The sequence below is a fragment of the Danio rerio genome, chromosome 16, assembly GCF_049306965.1.
Source record: "Danio rerio strain Tuebingen ecotype United States chromosome 16, GRCz12tu, whole genome shotgun sequence".
Taxonomy (NCBI): Eukaryota; Metazoa; Chordata; class Actinopteri; order Cypriniformes; family Danionidae; genus Danio; species Danio rerio.
Window position 1 is genome coordinate 58,426,634 of NC_133191.1, and position 19,954 is coordinate 58,446,587.

At 38.3% G+C, this 19,954-nt stretch overlaps 1 protein-coding gene and 1 long non-coding RNA gene across 9 annotated transcripts in view; one reads left to right on the forward strand and one right to left on the reverse strand.

Annotated features, from left to right (window-relative positions):
• The window catches only part of cdk14 (cyclin dependent kinase 14), a 225,176-nt gene that overhangs the window by 136,695 nt on the left and 68,527 nt on the right, over positions 1 to 19,954 (reverse strand). For all 8 annotated transcript variants that reach the window (XM_073925266.1, XM_068214006.2, XM_068214005.2 and 5 more), the window contains 2 exon segments: positions 13,265 to 13,510; positions 1,051 to 1,145 (listed from right to left, as the gene is read on the reverse strand). In XM_073925266.1, the coding sequence (XP_073781367.1) occupies positions 1,051 to 1,145; positions 13,265 to 13,510 (341 nt within the window).
• LOC141378097 (uncharacterized) overlaps positions 1 to 19,954 on the forward strand; it is a 61,256-nt gene that overhangs the window by 14,325 nt on the left and 26,977 nt on the right. The window lies entirely within an intron of this gene.

A 19,954-nucleotide genomic window follows, 5' to 3' on the forward strand; every position in this document is an offset into this window, starting at 1 on the left:
AGATCATTTGAGTGCAGGAAGATGTTAAAGACAATAAACAGAGTCACGTGTGATTTACTGCAGACTGGAAGTCAATGAGATGCAATTTAAAGGCAGTGGAGTGAATCTAAACGCAGAGGTCAAGAGCTTTAATAAATCAACTCACACACACACACACACACACACAAAAACACACACACACACACACACACACACACACACACACACACACACACACACACACACACACACAGCATCATTACTGTCAAACACACACATTGACGCTCAATTCATTTCACACCAACACAGATTTGATTTTACACGCTTTCATTTATGAAGGGAACACATGATTTCATGCTCCAGTTGAGAAGCTGGGGCTTTCTGTTAATAATTTTATCTTAACATTTTATATTACTTAACAAAATGTCTGATAAATGCACAAAATTGAGTGAATAAAGTAAAATATAATCAAATAAAATGCAATAAAAAGCAATAAAATTAAATTAAATAAAAATTAATAAAAAATAAATAAATAAATTTAAAAAGCAATAAAATTAAATAAAACAATAAAACAAAATGAAACAAAATGAAACAAAATGCAATGCAATAAAAAGCAATAAAAAATTAAATAAAAATAAATAAAACAAAAGACAAAATAAAAGACAATAAAATGCAACAAGACAAAAAACAAAGCCATAAAATGCAATAAAAGCAATAGAATAAATAAAATAAAAATAAATAACGATAAGCAAAGCAAAACAAAACAAAATAAAATAATATGCAATAAAATGCAACAAAACAAATCAAGAAAACAAAAGCAATAAAATGCAAAAAAGCAATAAAATAAAATACAAAATAAAAAACTACAAATAAAACAAAACAAAAAATAAATAAAATAATAAAATATTTTCAGCAAACAAATAAATAGATTAGATAGAACTAATGAATTTTATATCATAAAAAAATTGTAAAGAACATTAATGAAACCGTATTGTAAAGAGTGATCAACATTTCTGTACTGTTGTGCCATGATAAAGTCAGTAGGCATGTGTATAAATCAAACACACTCACTTGCTCTTCCCTTTGTAAACAGTGGCGTAGGATCCTTCTCCCAGTTTCTCCAGCTTCTCGTATGAATCCGCTTTGCCAAACTTTGGGCTTGTGGGCTGAAAAACAAAGATTAAACGATCAGTCCACTTACAGAATTTAACTTTCCTGCTTATTTACTCTCCTTCATTGCCACCTGACGTGTTTATTTCTTCTGAAGTGGAAAATACATGATGAAAATATGTAGAATTTCTACAGTACTTCAGATTAAGTGCAGCTTTAAACACTCTAAAGCAGGGAAGTCCAAACTCGGTTCTGGAGGGCCAGTGTCCGGCAGATTTCAACCCAAACTTACCTCAACACACCTGCACGGATGTTTCTAGAAAGCATAAATGATTACTTACCCCAGGTGTGTCTGATTGGGGTTGGGACTAAAAAAGTTTGCAGGACACCGGCCCTCCAGGACCGAGTTTGGGCACCCCTGCTCTGAAGGATCCCAGAACAGAAACAACAGTCTAGACCAGAGGTCTCCAAACTTGGTCCTGGAGGGCCGGTGTCCTGTATATTTTAGTTCCAGCCCCAATTAAACACACCTGAAGCAGCCAATTGAGCTCTTTCTAGGTATACAAAAAGTTCCAGGGAGGTGTGTTGAAGGAAGTTGGAGCTAAACTATGCAGGATATCGGCCCTCCAGGACTGAGTTCGGGCACTCCTGGTCTAGACTCTAGTAGTTATCTAGAGCAGGGGACACCAATCTCGGTCATGGAGGGCCCGTGTCCCTGCAAGGTTTAGCTCTAACTTGTCTCAACACACCTGCGTGAGTGTTTCAAGTATACCTATAAGACCTTGATTAGCTTGTTCAGGTGTTTTTGTAATGTAATGTGTATTTATATAGCGCATTTATTGTGTATGGCCATACACCCAAAGCGCTTTACAATCATGAGGGGGGGTCTCTCCACACCACCACCAGTGTGCAGCATCCACTTGGATGATGCGACAGCAGCCACAGGACAATGGTGCCAGTGCGCTCACCACACACCAGCTATTGGTGAAGTGGAGAAACATTGATAGAGCCAATTTGGTGGATGGGGATGATTGGGAGGCCATGATCGTAAGGGCCGATAGAGGGACTTTTGCCAGGACACCGGGGTTACACCCCTGCTCTTTCACGAGAAGTGCCATGGGATTTTTAATGACCACAGGGAGTCAGGACCTCGGTTTAACGTCTCATCCGAAAGACGGATTTGGGTTTGATTAGGGTTGGAGCTATAATCTGCAGGACACTGGACCTCCAGGACCAGCTTTGGTGACCCCTGATCACTGTGGATAAAATGGTCTGGCGAATGAAAAATTAAATTAAATTAAATTAATTTATTTTAAATAAAACAAAAATGTAATAAAAAAATAAATATAAACTAAAATATAGTAAAATAAAATAAAGAATTAAATAAAATACAATAGAAAGAAAATTATAAAATAAAACAAAATAAAATAAATACAATAAAATAAAACAAAAATATTAAATTAAATTAAATAAAAAATAATAATTAAATTGAAATAGTAAAATAAAATAAAATTAATTAATTAATTAATTAAAATAAAATGAAATAGAAAAATAATATAAAATAAAAAGTAAAAAATCTAAATGTAATAAAATTAATTAAAAAAATAAAATATAATATAAAAAAAATTATAAAATAAAATATAAAAGATAAAATTCAATATAAAAATAATATTAAATATTAAATACAAAAATATAAGATAAAATATTTATTTAAAAAAACATCTATAATCCTCTTAGTCTATGCTGACATTATCTTCAGCAGCTCAAACACTCTAATGGCTAACTGACAGACGGCTGCTTCTCACTCAGGGGTGCTGCTTATGCTAATGAGATGGAGAGAAGGTCACTAGTGGGTGGGGATTTCCCCCTCTGATGGCACGTACAAAGGGAGAATGTCAATCAAAGTCCTTCCTTGATCAAGTCTCATTAGAAAAAACACAATTAATACATGTTAACCATCAGAGGCTGGAGATATTCACACACTGCTGACACACAACGTTATAAAAGTAATTTTTACATAATAGCTCCGCTTTAAATAAAAAATGAAGTCAGAAGTTAAAATCAAAGTCCTTTCCACTACAACATGCATTGTAATAATTGTCACGCTGTGTCCAGAGCTCAGTGAGCGAGAGCAGAAGGTCAGATCATCAGCTATTCTGCAAACGCTTGATCTCAGAGGATCTGCTTCGGTTTCTGCCTTTTTCTGACACATAATCTCACATCTAGAGCTTATTTGGGGAAACAAGCGAATGAGCAAAAGCTGTAGCGCTTTCCCAGTGTTAAAGAAGAATGAGTGTCAAAAGGAGATCAAACATTATCATATTAAAAATGACACATTTGACCTCTTCCCAACAGGGAAAACCGGCAACATTCAAGAATGCATGGCTGCGTCCGAAACCGCATACTTCCATACTATATAGTACGCTAAAATCAGTATGCGAGCCGAGTAGTGTCCGAATTCATAGAATTCGAAAATCAGTAGGCGAGAACACTGAAAAAAGTGTTGCATGCAGAGCTGTTGCAAACAATTTATTTGTGCTGAATTTAAACAAACAAATTAAGTTTATTAATGTTCAACTTAATTTGTTTGTTTAAATTCAACACAAATAAATTGTTTACAACCACTTAATGTAAAAAAAATGAGTAAATCCAAGGAATCATCTTTAAATATTTTTTTTCCGTGTACCCGGATGACTTACTACTTCCGGCGAGATTCTGAAGTGCGCATCCCATGCACGCTGCGCTATCCCATAATGCCCCGCAAGAGAATTCATGAATGGAAGTGAGGCGACGCAACTGACGCAGGTAGGTCACGTGACCATGAAAAAATGGCAGATGTAGTACGTCCGAATTCCATTCATACTTTTCACATTCATACTGTATAGAACGCACTTTTCTAACGGCCAAGTAGTACATTTACATTCAAATGCAGTACCTACTGAGTAGTAGGCGGTTTCAGACGCAGCCCATGACTATATGCTGTCATGGCTTTGCAATCAATAAATGTGATTATAATGGAAGTCAATCGGGCAAAAACAGCACCAACATAATGAAAGGCAATAAATTTGTCCACAGTGTATTGTTGAGTTTTTTTATATTTTCTTTCATTAAATATGTGTCAGAATAAGTCTTACCAGCAAAAATTATTTCATTTGCTGAAACACAGAGACAATTGAGGCCAAATTAAGTCTCAAAATCAGCCCAGAGTGGATGAAAACGACCCAACAGCGCACAAGAGTAAAGTTAAAAGCTCAAAATTAGATTATGCCACAGGCACAAGCGCTCCAGACTCCAGAGTCTTCATTTCATGCAGAATTAAGCAAAACCTAAATAAATAAAAATGATTTTATTTGTTAACTCATTCATTCATATTCCTACAGCCTATTTATCAGGGGTCACACCACAGCGGAATGAACCACCAACTATTCCAGCATATGTTTTACACAGCGGATACACTGGGTTCCTGCTTGTTCTGTAAACATTTGATAAAGACACTGTCATCTAAGCAGGCCCACGACACGCATCGCTGAGAGCTGTTGTGTTCACCAGCTGAAGATGGAGCGTTGTTTGGGCCCGGTGTGGCAAGAGTCGGAGGGCTCTTCCGGTTGGTTTAGGGGTAGTTGTGGAGCTAGCTGCTTCTTGGTTGATAACTGGGGGCTTGCAGCAAGGGAGTGTGAAAGTTTAGTTCCAGCAAATCCCAGTTCTTCCATCTTTTTTGCAAAGTTTAAGAGAGCAAGGTAAAAATTTCCTGAACGACTTTATCAGTAAATTCAAGAAAGTGCTGTTCACACAGGCGAGGACGTTACGGAAATTTTCCGGAAAAGACCATTCATATATCCATTCCAAAATTGCAGTAAATTCTGACATCATTAATCAGAAATAAGCTCTAAACGGTGGCGCTTGTATTTGTAAACATTTGACCTCATGACAAACTCTGTGGATGGATCAGAATTGTGAACAGCTTCAATGAAAATATAGAGGAGCTCTTTCGCATGTCGAGATGTACATCATATGTGTGTGTGCTAGGGCTGTGCAATTAATCAAAAATCTGGTTTCGATTTCGATTTTGGCTTTTAACGATTATGAAAATCATTAATCGAGATAAACGATTATTCCATCATACACCGCCCCCTTTCCAGTTGTACACATTTGTTGCTCTGCAAAGCTCAGTTCCACATGAAAATGACTAAAAGCATGTGCTGTAATGTAACGTCTGCAGCAAAGGATGCACATCATTCATTGATTTACGTTTGAATCATTCATATTTTTAAAAGCCCGAAAGAGCATATGCTGTTGTGTGTGAGTGCGCCGCGCTTAGGCTCGGACAGGCTCGGAGACGAGCAGAGCACATACATATAATCTTAATGTGAGCGCTTTAATGGTCAAATGCACATTTGTGTCAGCACGCGGTGTTTAGTGATTATTCATATCAACCCTCCTTAATAAACAAACAAGTTGAGAATCAAAAGACCTGTGAAAGAGAAACCATATCAGAGCCGCACTATTCTTAAAGTGACAGTGCGCAATATCCCTGCTGCCGCTTGTTTTTATCATTAATCAAACAACAAAAGGAGAAAACCCCTCACTGCTCTTGACTGAAGGACTGCTGTAGTTAAAGTGTTTTTTCTTACAGTGAAGATGCTTAAAGCACAGTTTAAACATGACAGATTTAATAACTCATTTCTAATAACTGATTTCTTTTATCTTTGCTATGATGACAGTACATTATATTTTACTAGATATTTTTCAAGATACTACAGTAGTATTCAGCTTAAAGTGACAGTTAAAGGCCTAACTAGGGTAATTAGGCAAGTCATTGTATAACAGTGGTTTGTTCTGCAGACAATCAAGAATATATATTGCTTAAAGGGGCTAATAATATTGAGCTATTAAAATAGGTTTCAAAATATTTAAACCTGCTTTTATTCTAGCCGAAATAAAACAAATAAGACTTTCTCCAGAAGAAAAAATATTATAGGGAATACTGCGAACAATTGCTCTGTTAAACATCATTTGGGACATATTTTTATATAAAAAATATTCACAAGAGGGCGAATGATTTTGACTTTAACTGACAATCATTTTGAATAATCGTGATTATGATTTTCCCATAATCGAGCAGCCCTAGTGGACAGTACACACATTGAGGCGCAGCACTGTTCTGTTATCAGGCATCTATGGGGTCAATCTAGGGCCATATATACGTGCAAAATAAAATAAAGTTTTGCAAAGAAAAATAAAGTAGTGAGCAAAAAAAATAAATAAATGCAAATTTTCAAAAATCGCAAACCGAAAATAAATTTAAGAAAAAAAATTATTTTTGCTAAACTTAATTTTGCTATTAAAAATAAAAAAAACTGCAAAGGGAAAATTAAGCTTTGTCAATTAAAATGGAAAGTGCAAAAAAAGAAGAAAAAAACAAGCAGTGCAAAAAAACTGTATTTACAAATATTTACAATAAAAAATAAAATAAAAACTATTTTTTTGCAAAACATTTTTTTATAGCATTGCCTTTACAAAACCCGTCCAGTCGATTGCAGTGCTCATTTTGATTTGCTGACCTACTGGGCAGTAAGACTACCTCAGTGATTCGGTGTCTCCAGGTGATGACGTTGCTTAAATAGAGGCAGTTCCATTGACTCCGCCCCCTTGTCAAATCAGGGCCACAAAGTGAAATGCGCAGAAACTTGAAACAAAAAAAGGAGAAAATCCCTCACTGCTCTTGACTGAAGGACTGCTGTAGCTAAAGTGTTTTTTCTTACGGTGAAGATGCTTAAAGCGCAGTTTAAACATGACAGATTTAATAACTCATTTCTAATAACTGATTTCTTTTAGGCAAGTCATTGTATAACAGTAGTTTCTTATGCAGACAATCAAACATATATATTGCTTAAAGGGGCTAATAATATCGAGCTATTAAAATAGGTTTCAAAATATTTAAACCTGCTTTTATTCAAGCTGAAATAAAACAAATAAGAAAAAGAAAGAAGAAAAAAACATTACAGGAAATACTGTGAGCAATTCCTCAGTTAAACATAATTTGGGAAATATCTATATTTAAAAATAAATTCACAGCAGGGCGAATAATTTTGACTTCAACTGATAATCGTTTTGAATAATCATGACTACAATTATGACCAAAATAATCGTGATTATGATTTTTCCCCATAATCGAGCAGCCCTAGTGTGCGTCACAGGCTGCTTCACGGGCACACGAGATGCGTCAAGCAACTGAAGGAAGCAGAGCAGATAAACAGGTATTAACAAGTAGGTGTGCAGGTAAACAAACAGCGGCTTATCATATGCATTCATTCATTCATTTTCTTGTCGGCGTAGTCCCTTTATTAATCTGGGGTCGCCACAGTGGAATGAACCACCAACTTATCCAGCTATTTTTCACGCAGCGGATGCCCTTCCAGCCACAACCCATCTCTGAGAAACATCCACACACACTCATTCACACACACACACACACACACTCTTACACTACGGACAGTTTAGCCTACCCAATTCACCTGTACCACATGTGTTTGGACTGTGGGGAGAACCGGAGCACCCGGAGGAAACCCACGCGAACACAGGGAGAACATGCAAACTCCACACAGAAATGCCAACTGAGCCGAGGTTCGAACCAGCGACCCAGCGACGTTCTTGCTGTGAGGCGAACGTGCTACCCACTGCGACACTGCGTCGCCCTTATCATATTCATCTTATTGATAATTATTTACACAGTTGGCATTAAGAAGGAACATAAAAATGTGATCAGACTAACATCTAGCTGGTAAGTGTGTCTGGAAAAATATTCAAAGGCTTTTATTTTTATAAACCGTGCGTCTGACTGTTCTGATTGGCTCGAGTAGACGTCTCACGTCAGCGTGTTCTAGACGTGAACGCGCTCTTTCCAGCAACCTTCCTTCAGCATTCCGGAAAATTAGCGGTGATGTTACAACTACTCTTTCCGGAAAATGATGGAACGAATGTACTGGTATTTACTGGGCTTGTTCACATATACTGGACTTTTCGGGAAATTGCCGGTAATTATCCGGAAAGGTCTGTATGTGTGGAAGGAGTAAATGAGAGCGTGTCTGGTGACAGAAGCTGTGGCTCTGGAGATTCTGGCTGCTGAGAATCTTGAAGATTATTGTTGAGTGCTGAGTGTTGAGCTCAGTGTGCAGGCTGCAATGTGTCTGTGAGCAGTGGTTGTTGTGAATGCGTGATGTTATTTCTGAAACTCCACACAGTAACATCAACTGACCCAGCCGGGACTCAAACCAGTGACCTTCTTGCTGTGAGGCCCCAGTGCTAGCCACTGAGTCACCGTGTCGCTTTGATTAGTTGACTATTACTACCGATTTAGTAAGATAAAAGGAAAATAAAGACCTTTTCAAGCACTTTCTCCAAATATAAGACCTTGAAAACACTTTCCAGGATTTCCAGCTGCCGAATGAACACTGTTATATTCAAATGAATGCAACTCAAAGATGTGTGTGTGCGTGCGTGCGTGCGTGCGTGTGTGTTTTAGAAGAGCAGCGTTTCTGCATCCTGACAGCGAGTCTCTTTCTGCGATTACTGTGAAAGATTAGCGGACTCATGCCGGATAAGAGAAGTGTGTAACCGCAAACCCTGCAGCTTTAACAACACCAGACACCAGGCGTTTCTAAGAGACACACACAGACATTACCTGAACACACACTCTATGCTGGAGCTAGGAGCCTGCAGAGAACACGCACACACACACACACTCACACTTGATTGTACACACATACAGACACTCACTCACTCACTCAATCACAGACACACACACACACACACTTACATACTGGGAACCACACACACACACACACACACAAAAACTCACATGCACAGTCGCACTCACACACACCATCAGACAGACACACACACATCCTCACACAGACGAAAACAAATATACACAGACACACTCACACAAACACATAAAAATAGTCACACACACACATTCACAAGATCACAAACACACACACACACACAAAATAAAACACCCTCACATATACACTCATATAAACACAAACGCAAACAGACACATACACACACACTCTCACACACATGCACAGACACACAAACGTGGAGCTGCACACACCTTCACACAGGCAAAATAAAACACACACATACGCAAAGACACGCACACACCCATGCATACACACACACACACACACACAAATTCACACACACACATCCAGAAATGTACACACACACATGCACAGATACACACCCATTCTCAAGCACACAGATACACGTCCACACACATAAAAATAAACTCACATACACACACACACACACACACTTCCAGACACTCACACTCTCACTTTCACACACACACACACACGCAAAAATAAACCCACACACACACTCTCTCATACAAACTTTCAGACACACACTCGCTCTCTCACACACATACACTTTCAGACACATACACACAAACACAAGCACACACAGATACACACACGCATCATCAAGCTCACAGACAAGCACAAATGCACACAGTTACACACACACACACACACACATAAAAATAAACTCACACACACATGCATGCACTCTCTCTCTCTCTTACACACTCTTTCAGACACACACACAATCTCTCTCTCTCACACACATTTTCATACACACACAGACTGAAGGAGGGCCCCTGCGGTGAACAGGTCTGTGATCAGTGTATTTTCTACATTCGAAGTTGTGTGTGTGTGTGTGTGTGTGTGTGTGTCATCAGGTGTTCAGGGAAGGAGGTCACACACACTCTCTCTCTGCTTCTCTCTGAACTTACACTCATGCATTTTTCATTGGTGTGAATCAGCAGGCAAACGTGCTTTACCTTCAGCTCCTCCTCACAGCTCAAACACACCTCGGCTCACACACGTTCAGAACAGCTCCGCTTTATACATTCAATTACAATAGGACCGTAGTTACACAAAACGTTGTGTGTCTGAGTTTAACACCGCGGGTCAGAAAGGAAAAGTTAAAAATGTGTAAAATAAAACAATATTTTGAAATAAAAATCTGCAGAAATAGAATTGAAGAAATTTGATTGAAAAATTAAAACATCCCTAATTCATTTAAAAAATCATAATGTAATAAATACAATAAGCATAATTATTTAGTATTTTAAATTGATTATTAACTCAATAGAATATGTACAATAGGGTTGGGTTGACAGACGATGCCATTGTCCATCGCCGATGACTGATAGACATCACGATGCTGAGCCGACCAACATCGCGATCCTCAGCCCCGCCCCCGTGACAGCAGCAACCCGCTCATAAAAAACACACACTCAGACCCCGTTTACACAAATACGTCTTAGTTTTAAAATGGCATTTTTGAATTTAAACGATCAATATCTACACCGCCGTTTCACTTAGTATTTCTGAACAGATCTCCATCCGCACTATACTGCTGAAAACACACATCACGTGACCACACACACACACACACACACACACACACACACACTTCAGCCCTGTTTACACTGTCAGGTCTTGATGCCCAATTCCGATTTGTTGCCTATATCTGATTTGTTTGCCTGTCCGTTTATGTTGTATTTGAAATAATGCCACACCTCAGAATGCTCATCAGCCAATCAGAATCAAGCATTTAACACAGCCCCCTGATTTACATATGGAATAATTGACGACAGGTCATTCAATTGGGCGACACAGTGGCGCAGTAGGTAGGGCTGTCCCCTCACAGCAGGAAGGTCACTAGTTCGAGCCTCGGCTGGCTCAGTTGGCGTTTTCTGAGTGGAGTTTGCATGTTCTCCCTGCGTTCGTGTGGGTTTCCTCCGGGTGCTCCGGTTTCCCCCACAGTCTAAACACATGCGGTACAGGTGAATTGGGTAGGCTAAATTGTCCGTAGTGTATGAGAGTGAATAAGTGTGGATGTTTCCCAGAGATGTGTTGCGGCTGGAAGGATATCCGCTGCTAAGTTGACGGTTCATTCCACTGTGGCGACCCCGGATTATTCATTCAATTATTAGAAAATAATGCACACCTGAGGTTGTGATACAGACACAATACTATGATTTCCACACCTAAAGACACTGTTAAGGTGTTGTGTTTGAAGACTATTTAAGCTGTTAGTTTATTTGAAAATAACAGTATACCTCAGAATGCTCATCAGCCAATCAGAATCAAGCGTTTGACACAGCCCCCTCATTTACATATGGAATAATTGACGACAGGCCATTCAATTATTAGAAAATAATGCACACCTGAGGTTGTGATACAGACACAATACATTATTTACTACAGGGATCGAAATTGCAACCATTTTGGTCGCCTATGCACCCGAAATTTAATCTATGCGACCTCAATATACATATTGGGAGCATTAGTGCTACTGCATATAATGGTTGTAGTGCGACCTGTTTTGAGTTTTTTCTAAAAACGTGCTAAATCGATCTTCCCTGCCGCTATATTGGTTAATATCAGCTGTCAATCACTAAAGGCTTTCTGCTGTCAGGTGACCGGGAGCTTTTGTGACCGCAGGAAATGCAAAAGGCTGAAGAGTGAGAAGTACAGAGGTTTGCAAACCCCACCTAAAGTTATAATAAAAATAATGGCGCAGACGAGAGCGATCATGACATGTGGTGAATATTGATCTGCCAGCCGAGATCAATCGTCTGTTCTCAGAGAAGGTGCCTGAATCTTGATGCGTTGCATTCACTGCGTGTTATGTAGCGCAAATGTCCGCTATAAATGTAAAATCTAATACAGTACACATCATTGCCAAAGAAGCTCGCCTTTACTGAGTTTACACTGAAACTGCGGCTCATAATAAAGAGCGATATTGCGCCGGTGGATCAACGCGAGAATCCTGCTCTGCCTGCTCATATATTGGGTCGGCTGACTCGCCTGCTTTCCACAAACACAGACAAACGAAGATTAGCTCATAACGAGAACGAGCATTTAAAATGACACAAACCCAAAACAAAACCTTTAAAGAGTTGCAGAAGTGAGACTTTTCTTACTTTCTTTTGTCCGTTCTTTCTTGAGATGTATTTTGCTAGTTAGTAGTTTTAGTTACTGATGACTGTTTTGCAGCTCTCAGCCTTACATTGAATGATTTATTATAGTCTTTTGTTTGTTTTGTAGCAGAAATATTGTTTATTAGATTGACATGCATATAAAAACAATAGTGCAAAATAAATATTTCTTATTGCAATGCTTCATTTGTGTTTGATGCAAACCATACATGTATTTTTCATAAAGTAACCAACTTTTTATAGCAGATAACTTACATTCAAGCGCATTTAAGGCAGCATCATAATGAGAAATGGTATTCATTGTTAGTATTATTGTCATTTTCATCATCATTAATATTCTATAATTATTAGACATGCATTTTGGAATTATTGCACACATCTATCAATAAGTCATCTCAGCATTAGTTAGATAGTTGTTTCTGGTTTTTGTAAGTCCTAATTGACGTTGTTTTCAAATAAAATAAATCCCTTAAAATACAATTTGCATGGTGCTCCTACAATCTTTCTGGTGCTCCTTAATTATTTTTGGTGCTCCTAAATATTTGAAGTTGCATTAAATATTTGAAGCACCGGTGCTACCAAGTAGAAAAGTTAATTTCAAGCCCTGTACAAATAATTCAGCGTTTATCATCAATTATTCCACTTATACTATGATTTCCACACCTAAAGACACTGTTAAAGTGTTGTGTTTGATGACTATTTTACCTGTTCGTTTATCTGATAATAACAGCACACCTCAGAATGCTCATCAGCCAATCAGAATCAAACATTCAACAAAGCCCCGTAGCATAAGAACTAACAACAGTACCATTAATTATTAAAAAATTTAAAATGCCTGAGGTGAAGATGTGGTGAAGAGGAGTGACAGTTTCACCTCAGGTGTGCATTATTTTATCATAACTCAACATACAGGTCTAGTGTCCTCCACATCTCCTCATCCTCCTTCTGTTGTGTTCCCATGTGATTTCTGACTGTTGTATCTGTGAAATAACTCTAATCATTCAGCGGAATGATATGGAACTGTAATGCACTCAAAACCTGCCGGAACTACTTTAGCTGTGCCTTTCTCTGATAATAACCAAACACCTGAGAACACTCATCAGCCAATCAGAATGCGGAATTCTTTAGCCTGTAGTATAATGTTGTTGAGAGACTCACAGAGCTGGGGCTGGAGTGTCTGCGCAGTTTGGGAGACTCTTTGCCAGACGAGGAGCTCTTGGCGTTGATGCAGGCATTATTCTCGGAGTGAACGCGCTTCACTTGACTGGCAGGTTTGTCGAAGGCCTCGAAGCCGCTCTGCGTTCGCTGCACGCGCACCTTCTTGTCTTCAGGGATGGTGTCCAGGGGCTTGATGACCGAGTCTGATCCCTGGCAGCTGCGAGTGGACATCTTGGTGACACATATCTGCACAAACACATACACACACACTACGTCAGGACTGCAATAATAATAATAATAATAATAATAATAATAATAATAATAATAATAATAATAATAATAATAATAATAGGGTATTTGTACAGCTAGAGGTTTTCCCCACTAATAAACTTCAGGGGCCTCATGTACGAAGACTTGCGTGGAAATCTTACTAAAACACTGCGTACGCACAAAGCTGTAAATGTGCGTACGCAGAAAAAAAATTCAGATGTATGAAACACTGCGTACGCCGAATCTCACGCATATTCTTTTGTACATCTGAATGAACGTGAAACTGAGCGCAACATGCACGAGCACAAAACCCCTCCCTGCCTCCTCCCCCGTATGAATATGCTAATGACTCTACTTTGGCAAAACCCAACGAAAAAGCAACGGCAAAAGCAAGAAGAGAAACTTTGAACAGAATGTGAATTGGAGGTGCTTTCAGAGGTAGACTGGAGGAAAACGGTGTTATTTGCAAGTTTGTTCTCCGGAATTAACAAAAAAAGAAAAAAATTGAATGGGGAGAGTTTAGCTGATGCGGTCAACACAGTCGGGTCTGAACATCGCACTGAGTGCATTAAAAAAAGAAATAGTGAGATTTATAGGTGTAAAATGTAAAACGCATGTCAACATGTTTTGACACATTCGAGCATGAACTCGGTTCAAATCCAGCATCTGATGAACTCTTTCTTCTTTTTTCCCCCGCTTTCCCCCGCTACATCAGATTTTGCCTACTATTTATCACGAGAAAGACATATAGGAATCATTAATAAGTTTGTGCATCATATTTTATTTGCACATTTATTGAATGGAAATGTTTCTGATTCACGTATGCAAATTCATCTTCAGATAGTGTCTTAATAGAAATGTGTGTGCAGTAGATCGCTCAGATTACATTGGGAAAACAGGCGACCGCTGCAAATTGCGCTTTAATGTTTGGCTGGTCAACTGTATGGTATGGAAGCCTTATATACCTGCTAGATGAACCCGTCTCATACAGCTGCCATTGTAGAGAGGAATTTAACACAACTGCCTCTAGGAGTCGCCAATTGAAATAAAACAGACACGCACAAAAAATGTGCGTACGCCAGCCAGAAAGCTGCCGTGAAGCTGCGCACATTCCCACGTTCAGTTCATCGTTAGTAAATCCAAACGTGAGCGATTCTGAGCGTGAAACCTGGCGTACGCAAAGTTTTTGTGCGTACGCAGCGTTGATACATGAGGCCCCTGGTGAAGGGTAAATATGACTGTTTTCAACTTCATGAGCTTCCTTTTACAGCATCATTGTTGTAATGTAATTAAAATATAATCAGTTTAATAGACTTCGGCATTCATTTAGTCCTTCAAGTGTAAAACAAGATGAAAAGCCGTTTAAATGCAAGCAGCATTAATAGCAGCACCAGAAAATACTGTGGTAAAATAAATGTTCATATTTTGAAGACATGGCATGGGGCAATGCAATTTAATGCAGTGCTTCATGTACATTCTGAGACCCTCTTTATATCGTGTAACAATCACGCAGTGAAGATCATTGATTTTTAAAGAAAACAAACACAGTGATTATGTACAGACATACAGATCTCTGAAAGCGCTTGAACCAGGTTACTGAAAATTAAAAGTCCTTCTGCAGACACCCTATAAAAGATTACAACTAGACCCACAAGCAGAATGCGCAGATTATTCAGCCCATCATTAAGACTGTTTATTTATTTATGTAAATGTGTGTATATACAGTTGAAGTCAAAATATTAGCCTTTTTTTTCTTTTTTAAATATTTCCCAAATGATGTTGAACAGATTCAGGAATTTTTCACAGTATTTCCTCTAATATGTTTTCTTTTGGAGAAAGTCTTATTTGTTTTATTTCGGCTAGAATAAAAGCAGTTTTTAATAGTTTTAAAGCCATTTTAAGGTCAATATTATTAGCCCCCTTAAGCAATACTTATTTTGGATTGTCTCCAGAGCAAACCACTGTTATGTTGAGTTCAGACTGCGTGGTTTTAGCCCTGATATTGACTCCCTGACAGGTTTTGAGAAATCGCTGACAAATGCCTGAAATCAAAGGTAAATCGGTGCTCATGTGACAATCACACAGTATGAACTATCAATGACGCAATCGGAGAGAATCGCTGATGAGTCGCTGATGCCTGTGAGATATTTTTGGCGTGCTGAATATCTGGAGCTGTCGACGATTCAAATCATGACATGTGAAATGAGTTTTGACTGAAAATAACATCAGCGATCATCTTCAGCCAATGAGAGAGCAGCTTTCACTAGTGTAGGTATCTGCAGGCCAGCGGGAGGTTGAGGGAGAAGATAAAAGCGCTCATTTTCAGTTTATTTGGACCCAAGAAATGGAAGAAAAAACTTTTTGACAGGAGCAACCGTGTCTGACATTTAATGCAGTAAGTTAAAAAAAGAAAGTGGTTTAGAAATGTGCTGAAAAATCTGCTCTCCGTTAAATAGAAATTGAGAAAAAAAAATAAACAGGGCGGCTAATAATTCTAACTTCAACTATACATTAGATTAGTCAGAACCAAAGACAAAACTGATCAACTGTTGTAACAAACAAACGACTCGCAGTGCCAAAATGACTACACAAAAAATCCAATGTTGGAGAAAAAAATATGTATTTTTAATTAATAAACAGGAAAAATCAAGAGAAAATGTACAAAAAAAATAAATTTAATAGATTTATTTGCAATAACCTATTTGAATTCAAATGTATTAATGTGAATGTCATGTTTGCATCATCTAAAGAAGGAAAAAAGGAAAAATTCCCACAAGGTCAATATTTACTGCTATTGCTTTCCTTTCGAGGACATTGCTCACAACATGAGGAATACAATACACACACACACACACACACACACACATACACACACACACACACACACACACAGATTTTATGCTACAATTTATGCTGTAAAACAACACTCAAACAGTAAAGCATGATCAGGGTGACGAGAAAGATCATCTTTAGTCGATTACAGCTTACAGTATTACACACACACACTCTCTCTTTCTCATACACACAAACTTCTACACACTCTCTTACAAGCACAAACACACACAAACTCTTACAAGCACACACACAGACACACGCACAAACTCACATCCTCACACATGCACAAAAACCCTTGCGCACACACACACACAAACTAACACACTCACACACAGACAGACATGCATGAACTCTCACACACACACACACACACACACAGAGCTGAAGTGCAGAAAGAGTTGTTGTACGCACCGGCCACTCCATCGCCACTGGACTGACAGACACACAAAAGAGCCACGAGAGCATGTCGTGTTCAGCTCACATTAAACATTCAGAGGCGGGACGTCCTGCACACACACACACTGACACAGGTTCCCTTACAGCGGCCCGGTTTCACCACCTCACACACACACACACATATACATGCATGAACACATGCACGTAAACACTCGCACACCCATGCACACACACATACTCAAAATGTGCACACACAAACATACATATGCACACCCACACATACGCACACACGCACCAGTTCAATTTTACAGACCTTCAACTTGTTCATTTAAATGAGTATTGGTTCTTGATTTTATTTATTCAAAGGTGCAGTGTGTAAGTTTGACACCCAGTGGTTAAACTAGGCATTGCACTCCTGGATTAAAACAAACGCAGGCACAGGTTGCCAGATTGATATGTATTAATCAGATTATAAACCTTAGCATTGTGCTGGAGTGCAGTGAGTACACTGTTCTGTGCATCTGAATGGCTGTGTTTACATTTCTGTCATGTTTCGTCTGGTGCAACAGCCAAATTGCTCATCACTGCATATCTCGTCATGTAGCATGTTGTTAGGACATGGGGTTACAATGTGACCTGCTCACCTAATGTTCATGTTTGTAATATTTATATCATTTGCTAATTAATAACCTCATGAAAAACTCTCAATCCGAGTCTCATTCGGAGTCTGCTACAGTCCACCAGAGGTCGCATTTCAGTCACAGACACATGCTTTCAGAGTCTTCATGACTGATAGAATGAAATACGCAAGAGCATATGGTTTGCTCTAGACCACAGGTGTCAAACTCTGTTCCAAAAGGGCCGCAGCTCTGCACAGTTTAGTTCCAACCCTAATTAAACACACCTGATCAAACTAATTGAGTCCTTCCGGCTTGTTTGAAACCTACAGGTAAGTGTGTTGGAGCAGGGTTGGAACTAAACTGTGCAGGGCTTCGGCCCTCCAGGACCCCTGCACACCCCTGCTGTAGACACTGGTGGGGACCGCCCGGACAGGTGAATCCATCCCCCCCATCACTTGTATCTGAACGCAGCTACAGCCTCTCACATGACAGCAGGAAAAGGCTCAGCCAATCACAGTGTTCATATGCGTTTTGGGGGTGAGATGAAAACGTGATTTAACCCTTTCTGCATGTCTTGGTTAATACTGACAGCACCATTTTTTAAGTGAATTAAATTATTGGTGGGGAAAATTCAATAGTTGGTGGATATTGGTCCGTCCACGCTAAATCTACGCCCCTGGAAATACGCTGTATTCCAACAAGGCAACCTGAAGTGCTAAAATATAATTAGCTAAACTGGCAGTCAGCGGGTTAAAATAACTAAAACAAAGACAGTCATTACGGCATGGAAAACGCATTTAAAGCAGAATATCTGACTTCAGCATTGTTTTTCAGATAATCCAGAATGTTCACTGAGCATGTTTCTGAAATATCTGCACACATATGATGCTGTTTTATGCTTTAGAAGAGTCAGAAACTTGCATACAGCAGCTTTAAGATTTTTAACTCGTTTATCGCACCAGTTTATCCTGGTTTTCAAATATATTTTGTTTGTTTATTTGTATTTTTCCCCCATTTATAAAGTGCAATAAAATAAAGTTGTCAATAGTTTCATTTAAAAAAAAACGGAAGAACAAACAAACAAATAAATAACTACCAAAACTGATCCTAAAATTAATGAATTAAAAGAAAACTGTGATATTTGTTTATTTTACTTTAAATATTTATATAGAACTATTATTTAGCCTGGCTTTCAAATTTCTGCAATTTCATGTATTATTATTATTATTATTACTGTTGTTGTTGTTGTTGTTGTTGTTGTTGTTGTTGTTGTTGTTGTTGTTGTTGTTTTGCAATTCATAAAGTGCAATAGTTTTATTTCAAAGAAAAACTGAAGCTCACAACAAATAAACAATTACACAAACAAACAAACAAACAATTAACAAAACTGACCCTAAACTTAATGAATTAAAAGAAAACTATGATATCTGGTTTATTTTACTCCAATATTTATATAGCTGAACTCACTCATTCTTTAGCCTGGCTTTAAACTTTTTTTTGCAATTTTATTATTATTATTATTATTATTATTATAATTATATTATTTTATTTGTTTGTTTGTTTGTTGTTGGTTTTTTTTTTTTTTTTTGCATTTTATAAAGTGCAATAGAACAGAGAAAAACTGAAGCTGGTGTTAAACAGGAATAAAAGTAAAGAGGGCGAGAGAGAGCAAAACCAGTATTGATACTTACCAAAAGTATCGTATCGTTTTAAATATTCCATTCTTGATACTTATTGAGATATCTATATTTTTGACAACACTAGTTTATTTACTTAGCTCAGAAAATGATATATTATGTGTTTAATTTAGTGTGAACATTCATTCATTCATTCATTCATTTTCCTACGGCTTAGTCCCTTAATTATCAGGGGTCACCACAGCGGAATGAACCGCCAACTATTCCAGCATAGGTTTTACACAGCAGATACACACACACACACACACACACACACACACACACACACACACACACACACACACAAACACACTCATGCACTATGGCAAGTTTAGTTGATCAATTCCCCTATAGCGCATGTGTTTGGACTGTGGGGGAAACCGGAGCACCCTGAGGAAACCCACACCGGCACGGGGAGAACATGCAAACTCCACACAGAAACACCAACTGACCCAGCCAGGACTTAAACCTGTGAGGCCACATGGCAACCCACTGCACCACAGTGCTGTACAAAATAAGCATTTAACTAACAAATTACATTTTTCATGCATCTTCACTTCACAAACATGTCATTACCATGATCTCCAATCACACCGTCTCATACAAACACTCAGAGATGTTTTCTTCATCCATAAAAACAACTACATGGTTTAAGCTTTTAGCTCATACTGTAAAACAACTTAACAACAGACAGCTTAAATATTAATGCGAATGCCATTGTTTCTTTTAAATATTAATGCAACTTAACTTCAAGTTGTTTTATGTTCATCCTGAAGGAGCAGATTAACATTACACACATTTACAGATTCCACATGAATAAATACAAACTGATTATAGGAATGATCCTGTTCTTAGTAGACTATTTAAAACGACAGGGGAAAACAAAAAATTAG